This window comes from Dipteris shenzhenensis, chromosome 10 (genome assembly GCF_047967505.1).
Source record: "Dipteris shenzhenensis isolate YYH24624 ecotype China chromosome 10, Dip_SZ_1.0, whole genome shotgun sequence".
Classification (NCBI taxonomy): domain Eukaryota; kingdom Viridiplantae; phylum Streptophyta; class Polypodiopsida; order Gleicheniales; family Dipteridaceae; genus Dipteris; species Dipteris shenzhenensis.
In genome coordinates this window covers 8,411,238-8,420,408 of record NC_141605.1, presented here as the reverse complement: position 1 = coordinate 8,420,408, position 9,171 = coordinate 8,411,238, and the positions used below count along the sequence as shown (strand labels likewise).

At 45.2% G+C, this 9,171-nt stretch overlaps 1 protein-coding gene across 1 annotated transcript; it reads right to left on the bottom strand.

Moving 5' to 3' along the window:
* Positions 1–7,113: 7,113 nt before the first annotated feature.
* On the bottom strand, positions 7,114–8,669 carry LOC147897359 (uncharacterized protein At2g39795, mitochondrial-like). Its single transcript, XM_087380606.1, has 3 exons — positions 8,331–8,669; positions 7,796–8,133; positions 7,114–7,658 (listed from the first exon to the last, which is right to left on the bottom strand). Exons 1-3 carry the CDS (start codon positions 8,544–8,546, stop codon positions 7,499–7,501), a joined length of 714 nt encoding a protein of 237 aa, XP_087236732.1. The 5' UTR covers positions 8,547–8,669; the 3' UTR covers positions 7,114–7,498.
* Between the last annotated feature and the right edge of the window lie 502 nt (positions 8,670–9,171).

Sequence of the window (9,171 nt, the reverse complement as noted above, 5' to 3'; positions counted from 1 at the left end):
ACTTGCAAGGCTTTCCTTGTTTGTACAAGACGTATCTGAATAAGGAAAGCTGTTGTGTTTCATCCATGGATTGAGTCCTTTCTTGGCTATAGATGTTAAGGCACATAATCCTCACACTATTGAGAAAGCAGTCCCAACTTGTAGAAGTATTTGAGCCAAAATGTTCCAGCAACCAAGTATGAGAATGTAATGGGCAACATGCATGGTATTGCTTATGAGACTGAGAAGAAGCATGAGTTGGGTGATTGGAATGATAGGAAATCTACAGCAACACCGTTTCCTACTATTTCAAGGAGTAAGATGCCCTATGCCAAGCCATAAATAAAAAATCAGCAATTCAATAGTAAGTGGGGGGAGAAATGGACCCCTGAGCATCAGGACGTATGTAAGATACGGAACACTCATTCAACCAAGCTTAGCATGATCATTGAACTAAATGATGATGAGGATTTGCTTGATTCCACAAATTCCTTGGATGCCTCTCATGATAAGACAACGATAATACATTATGCAGATGAGGCTCCCAACACTGGAGCCACGAAGGGAGCTCATTTTCCTTTTGATCCAGGTGGTGCAATATTCATGGTATGCTATTTAGCCCACTCGTGGCATGTGAGGTCATAGGCCTATATCTTTTCTTGTGGAGCATCAAGTTGCTATGCCTTTTGATACTGGTGAGGATGCTAGTAGTAATGCTCCTGTGGACGAAGAGGAAATTCATTGGGATGCCAACACTCTATGCCATCTCCCTTCATGTTTTGATGGGAGCCAAAAGTGCTGAAACCATCGAATTGAAAGGGATGATTCATGGCATGATTGTTCACGTGTTAGTGGACAACCGTAGCACTCGCAGTTTTATTAATTGCAAAACCTTAGAGAAGGTGGGACTGATTGCTACTGAAATAGATCACGAGATGAGAATAGAGGTGGTGAATGGGACAACATATGATCAATAGACTTGTTTGCCAAGATGCAAGAATCAAGTTCTCTGAAGATTATATATTTACAGGTGGTCTCTTGACATTGGATATGGGCCCAATAGATGTTGTCCTGGGCTGTGATAGGTTGAAATCATTGGACTTGAATGCTTTCACTCTAGATCTGTAACATTGTGTGATATTGCAACCCCTAAATTACAAGTCATTTCAGCAAGAAGCTAGCCAAGGAGCTCGAGAGGAAGAGTGCCATCTATGCGTTGAATGTGTCAATATCTCAAGAGGGTAGCATTCCCCGTATTGAGGATTGTGATATGCAAAAATTGCTCTCAAAAATTGCAGATGTATTTGCTGATATGCCTTCGCAGCTACCCCCCACGAGAGATGTTGATCATGCCATAGTCCTAGAGCCTAGGAGTAAACACAGGTGTGAGAATTGCTTGAGAAGATTTTTATCACATAGCACTTCTCGTTTTACACTCCTAGTAATCTTGGTAAAGCAGACAAATGGTTCATTGCATTGACTATAGAGCCTTACTATCAAGAACAAGTTTCCGATTCTCGTGATAGATGACCTGTTGGATGAACTCAAGGGAGCTCAAGTTTTCACTAAGGTTTGAGATTTAGCTACCATCAAATCAAATTGAAAGGCCTTTTGGATTGACCAATGGACCAGCTACTTTCCAAACACTCATGAACAAGATTTGCCTCTTCTTTACAAATGTATGCTGGTATTTTTTGATGACATCCTCATTTACAGCAAGAATAAGTAGGAACACATCAGACTATCAAGCAAGTGCTGGAAATTTTGAGGTTACATCAGCTTTATGCTAAAGCCAACAAGTGCACTTTCATGGCAAAAGAGGTTGAGTATCTTGGTCAAGGATGGAATTTGCGTGGATCCATCCAAGGTCAAATGCATAAGGGAGTGGCCACAGCTACAGATTCCCACCCAACTTGGGGCCTTTTTGAGTCAGATTCATAGTAGTACGGATATATTTCATGCATCCCAATACACATTGAGTAGCTATGGATGGAGCATTCGAGCACACCATACACAGCCGCACACCATACAAGGCTGTGTAGGAAGCTATTGCTACTGTAAGACTGTTCTCACATAGCCCAAGGTCTTTGGTTGATCGTATGAACCTCTATTGCACTTACCTTGAGGCGGTTTGGCTGCTCATATGAACTATTGGCACGCATTTCAACACTAATTACTAGCTGTACAGCTGTTTTGCACATTTCTGGAGGTCTTTTAGCTGCTTGTATGGCCCCTTTGCACGCTCCACGAGGCAGGCTGCTGGCTGCATGGGTGCCCGTGATCTTCTCCACACTAAATCCTCTCTCTCTCTCTCTCTCTCTCTCTCTCTCCCCAAGCTGCCCATTTCTCTTGCTTCATGGACCTGCTACCCCCTTGTTGAGTTCCAGCTTGGAACAAAGTACCTGGTAGCTGGTTTGACACCCGTGGTAGCACATTCAATCTCATTTGCTGCTCCATGACTGAGGGTCAACTGTGCACTGCTGGGGGCCTGGACAGAGGATAGGTGCGAGGGCAGAACAGCAGCACATACGATTGTTCTGACCCTCATTTGGTTTCCATTTGTCAATTTTGAAGCTTGTTGTTGCTCTTTTGTTGTTAGAAGTTCTCCCTTGGCCATTAAAACTGTGGACAAACACCCAAATGCAAAGGGTATGCCTACATTGGTGCCAGAGGGAAAGTGTTGCAAATTTCTTCCTTTGCCTTGAGATCAATTGTTCAGTTTGAGATCTGTGTTGTTGCATTGTCACCCTGAGCATGCAACTTTTGAAATGGTGGTTGTAGCTCATGTAGAGATACCTGATGTCAATATTAAGAAACCGCCTTGTGAGAACCTGGATGTTGCTTGTAAACCCCTTGTGAAGCTGGATCAATCGTGAAGCTGGATCAATCGAACGGTGTGGATTCTGCTCATTCTGTTCCTAATCATATCAAGGATGTGGCGCGATCACTTGGGAGAGGTGGTAAGGAGAATTGTTTTTCTTTCTTTAGAGATGCTTCTAGATTTGAGCCTAATTGGTAAACCCCCTAGGGATGGTGCGGCGAGAGGTGCAAAGCTTGGGTCAGTTTATTGTCCGACTTGGAATCTTTGGGGGTGCTATTGTCGGGAAAAATATTTAGGATGTTTTCCCATGGTCAAGAAGATGAATCCTGACTGAACATTGGTTTGTGGGACTGCCAAACCCTGCCATTCAGGCTGGCATCACCCCTGTTGATTGTTTTGCTGCTATGGGCTGATGGGCTACAGCATTGCAACATAGGCAACCATGCCATGGGCAGCAAATGCCCATGACATCCCTTCTACTGAAACTGGAACGAAGGGCAAGGCTCAAAACCCTAGGTTGAGCACCATTAAAAGTTACCGGGGCCTTCTTTTCTATATAGTGAACTGAAATGATGCACTGCTACCAACTATGCGGTGGTCAACAAGACATTGTGGACCCAAGATATTTTTTGGGCCTAATTAGGTGACAATGAAGCTTCTCTATAACCCTACTGCTCGATGTCTCACAATCAACGCCCACACTAGTGTTGTGGTACGAATTGGTGGCTGGGTTCTCCAAATGACTGTAAAGACGGAGTACTGTTGCCAACTGTACTGTGGGAAGATGTGATTGATTTTAACAACAGGATCAGCTTGGATGACCTTGATGAAATCCCCCCAATCATATGAGCTATTTCCAAAACATCAGGATTTTGTACGCCACTTGTGCCACCAAGTGACGGCTTCACCTATCAAGTACATGGAGGCTAAAATGCACTTCTTGTTGTCCTACAAAATAGCACGATGAAAAGTAGCTCTCGAATTTGTTGAGCCAAGACAAGAGAACTAAAAGTTTGGCCTAGAAAAACTTGATCCCAGTCCTTTTCTGCTTGCGCTACCCAAATGTGCTCGTCTTTGGCCTCTTGTGCAACTTCTTAGACTTTTTGCTTTGCTTAGAGATTTCTTCTCTGGCCTCCTGGGCAAATTCTCTTGTTTCTGGCCCACGCTCTGAGATGCTCTTCCCTCCGCACCTGAAGTTGTAACATGCGAGCGAAGAGGTTTTCTGTCTGTTGAGCTGGTATTTGCAACATGACATGCATCATAAGCACCATGTCACCTATCAAGTACATGGAAGCTAAATAGCACTTCTCATTGTCCTACAAAACTGCACAACAAAAAAGTAGGTCTCAAATTTGTTGAGCCAAGACAAGAGAACTATAGCAAAGCTCGATCCCAGTCCTTTTCTGCTTGCGCTACCCAAATGCGCTCTTCTTTGGCCTCTTGTGTAACTCCTTGGAATTTTTGTTTTGCTCAAAGAATTCTTCTCAGGCCTCATTGGCAAATTCTCTTGTTTCCTGCCCCACTCAGAGATGCTCTTCCCTCAACAACTGAAGCTGTAGCATGCGAGCAAACAGGTTTTCTGTCTGTTAAGATGGTATTTGCAACATGCCATGCATCATAACAACCGTGTCTAAAGGAGATACACGTGCCTCTGGTGGTGGAGATACTGCTGGTGGAGGTACTGGTTGTGGACCATCCGCCTGAGTGGAATCCGCCTCTTCCTCCTTGCCGAGGTCTCTAAGACTCATGATCGTTTTTCCGGAGCTGATTGTCACCATGCACTCGTGCTATTTAGATCCTGGGACCTCCCATCCAGACAAAAGAATGGAAAGAAGACATAGAACACTGGGAGTGTCCCGCTTCCTGTCTCACTGCTCCCAATCTCAGGAAAAAATCAAAGCTCTGATACCAATGTTGGCCTTGAATACTCTCTCACTAACTGTGCCCATCCTAACTACTGAGTGCAGCAGCATGAACGTTGACTGGAGAGAGAAAGAGAGAGAGAGAGATGGCTGTGGACACCATGATTTATGCTACCTACTATCTTCATTCTTTCTGTTCGGGCCTGGCAATCACCAGTAATTCCCTCTGTATAACTGTATGTCTTCATGCGTTCCCCATGGGAGGAAGGATCCTTAGAGGCTACAGGGTCTACTGCTGAAAGATGCTGATGCAACTGCTGCAGCTGGAGCTGCATCAGCTAATCCTCTTTAGTTATTTTTTCTTCGAGTTTTTTCCATGTCTCCTCCAGCTGCTTGTCATCTTCACCCAGTTGCCATGAAGTTTCTTCGATCGCGGCCAAGAGTCGATTCTATTCCATGAGCTTCTAACATTGCTTAAGTAGCGTATACCTAGATGAGTCCAAGAACATGCCCTTAAAAACACAACATATTCCTCGTCCATGAAGTTGGTCTACTTGTCCTTTCTAGAGCTCAACAAGACCATGCAAGCGTGATAGTCAAGCAAGATTATAGAGCGAAGCTCTAATACCAATGTAACATGCAACAATTAATGATCGTGTAATCGCAGCAAGATCTTCTTTAAACCTTTTTGTGAGGCATATGTGTATGCACCACACAGAGGAAGAGAGAGAGTTTAGGGTTAGAGAGAGAATGTAGATGACACTGGATTGGGTCCCATACCCACTAACAGCCCCCTTCCCCAAATAGGGAAAAATTTGCTTTATACTTGGTGAACTAGAAAAATATACAAAAAACGCTCCTTCTGAGAGCACGGGACGCAACTTTGAGGGTGACCCTTCAACCCTAAGAGCTGACCCACAAATGCCTGAGAAACAACCCAATCTCAACCAAGAGCTGCCTCCACCGTAGTTTTGTAGACCACTGTGCAATTAAAGAGGCTTGTGCTTTCCCCGGACATGCAGCAGAGCTGCGTGAGTGAAAGAGAGGAAGTGTGCAATTGAAGAGGCTTGTGCTGTCCCCGGACATGCGGCAGAGCTGCGTGAGTGAAAGAGAGGAAGAGACGGAAATCTGAGATACGGAGCTTTAGAAAACTGTGTAAAGCTTAGAGAAAGCTGAGTGAAAAGAGCTGAAAAGAGACCAAACCTCCCTCCGTTCAGTGGTCCAAATCCCATGCTGAAGAGCTGCGTTTACCTCGCAAGGTTAGGCTGAACTGAGCTGCTATAGTTTGCTGCTGTTCAGGGCCAAATCTGGAGGGCACAGGGGCTGCTCTTAGGGCTGGAGATGAGCTCAGGAAGGCTGGGAGCTGAGTGAGTAAAAAGGGGGCTCAAGGGCCCCTTATATAGGTCTGGGAACCAGCCAACCATGGGGCAGGAAGCTGGCAGTTTTGGGCGACCTTGGCCGACCAGGCTGCTGGCCCCTGCCTATAAAACCAGGATGCTTTGGGCCATTTCAGGAAAGCCTTGGGGGACTGCCTATGAAAGGTGCCTTCCTTCCATGCTGCCCTTGGGGCTCCCTTCTAGGGCTCGTATCATGGTCTGGCACTCAATCTACCTATCCTAAGGACCTACACTAACTATTGTTCTCTAGTGGGTATTAGAGAACAAGGACTTGAGTTTTGACTTGACCTAAGGCTGAGAAATTGACCTACATAGCTCGTGCCTGACTATCCCTGGACAAGGACATCACAATGGGGTCACGGCATATGACACAATCTCCTATAATAGGGATCTATTTGCACTTTGTCAATGAAGCTAGTTGTCACCTTGCACCGAAGTGCAGGGGTGGATGTGACATTACGGCACATGTAATCAAGGGTTAGATGAGTTCGGGAACAAGCCCAAACTCATCATCTAAAAACACGACTTTCAATCTCATGATAGTCGCTCATAAGGTTGAAAACCATAACCTCCATCACGCATAGCAAGGGTTTGGAATAACCTCAGCTTGAGACCCGAGCTGTTTGAAGAGCCTAATGATGTGGACTTGTGGCGCACATAATGTCTAACAGTGATTTTACAAAAGGGGTCACAATTAATTTATGCCCATGATCCCAAGGTGGACAGTGCAATTGAAGGAGTGCCTATGTGCATCGAAATCAAGTGGCTATAAACGCATGTTGATTGATACATCCGCTTACCTTCTAAGCTCTTTGTTGCATTGTATGTACTCACGAGCCTAAAGAGCCAATAACAACGCATTGAATTGTTGCTGGCAAAGCATTTCGATATGCTCTTCCTTGCACATAAGTACTGATTTCACAACACAACAGTAGATTCCCTAAAGAAAAAAAAACTACAGAACTAATATGGAACATTAGACATGTTAATTAGGCTCAACCCTAAGAAGACTAAGAAAGATTATTCTGGAAACAAAGAAATGCGCCATCCGTCCGTAATGTCTATGAGATCCAGAATAGTACATTTAGATCTATGGGGTTCATATGACTAGAGACAAAATCCTGGAAAGACAGAGCTGAGACAAACTCAAAAAATTTCACCTATTTACCCACTGTATTGTATACAATAATCAGAAATGTTCAAGCCAATGAGCATGCCATCTTTGTCTGATAATGACTAAAAGGCTTTCCAACAGGCTACCAGAGTTGGCATGCCACCTTTTTGTAATTATGACTAGAAGGCATTCCAAAAGGCTATAAGTAAGAGATACTCGTCTCACCTAAACCCCGGAAAAACTAGTCTAAAATTGCCGGCCCAGGTCAACGCTGAGAAAAAACGTCCTCTGCATTCCAATGGCCTGATAGATCTCTGAATTTGTCTCACTTCGAGATGAACTCTTCCACATTTCGCAGCCATCTGGAATATTCACGCTGTTCTTTGTGGTACATGTACGTTAGAAGATAGCTGCCCAATTCAGCATCTATTCCCCTTCCCGTCAAATACTTCTGGAAGCCTTTCTGCAAGTTGTCATCAAGATCCCTGAAGTGGAAGAAAATTTCATCAATGCCAAAACAGGAACTGTACAGGCAAATAATGTTAGTTGAAAATAGACAACAAGGTCTAACTTGCCACCATATTACTAGCGACAAAATAATACAAGCCATGGGTTGACGTACGAGAATTGAGGCCCCTCGTAAGGAAGATCTTTTACGCCAGCAGAAACTTCTCTATAGCTTACGCGGTCAATCATAGGCTCATCACCATGAGTAGCACACTGTATCTCCAAGTACGGGTCGTCTCCAGCTTTGGAGATATGTACAGTCATTTGCACTAGTTGTGTCGGGGGGTCTTCAGATTCGTTTCCATCCTCTTTGTCCATTTGTGGATAGCTTTGAGCGTGATATACGCAAGACACTTTGATGTCTTCCTTGTTATGAGTTCTATGCAAGAACACTTCCTGTGCCCCAGGCGCGTCATCAATCGTGAATGGCTTGGGAGGTTTCTTGGCTTCCCTCTGCAAAACCCTGAAAATAGTGCTCAGAAAACAAGCCTGAACATGAAACGAACGAACTTCTGGCAAGTCATGCTTGATCTCGTAAATAAAACTCGACCGCAGTTCAACCACGAGCAGAACATAAACAAGCACCTCCCAAGCACAGATTTTTCTGAAGGTGTCTATAGTGGAAAGATGAGGGCCAAGAAAGGACCTACTTCGGAGACAGCGTCCGCTTGGCGCTCGTGCTCGATTTCCTCATTGAGGATACGCAGCAACTCGTAGTCGCCACCGGAGGAGTGGGCGAAGCGACGCAAAGGGGGGAGGAGAAGGGGAGGGAAAGGGAGGTGAGAGGCAGGGGAAGAAGTACGCGCGAGGTTGTGAAGGAGGCTGCGGCATGAAGAAGCACGACGGAGGAGCTGTGCAAGCGCCATGGACGTGCACAGAGCTATGCAACAAAAGCTTCAAAATGCACAAACACAGAGATTGAGAGAGACAAAGAACCTGAAACCCTTGCAAACTCTTCTAAAACCCTGGCTCAGTTTTTGGTGTTTGAAGGACTTATAGGTGCCTACCTAGATCCAAAGGATTGAAAGAGGAGGAAAGTAGTGAGGAATGGGACTAGGGAGGGATTCCCGGCTCAAGCTGTCGGCGGTCCGCGAGTAGGATTCCGAGCACTTTCCAGCGACTCTGGCTTATTTCCTCACGTGGAAGGCCCACGCATTGGGCTCCTCTAGCTCACACTTGACGGTCGCATCGTGGTGGTAGCGGTAACTAATTTAGGGGAGGGACGATTCCCTCTGCTAATTAGGCCGCATCTGACGGTGGAGATTGAATCTCCACCGAACCTTAAAGGTCCTTCAGACGGAGGGTTAAAAATTTTGTGAGCATTTTAGTTGTTGTAAAAGTTAACTTGAGGATGGTTACTCTAATTGTGGGCGGGTCAAGCGTTGGGAGGCCATATTCGGACTCTTAAAGGTCGCCAATCGGACGGTCCAGATTCGTTCTAGGCCAACCTTGGCACTTTACACAGTTGGAAACGGGCCTGGGAGGGATCTT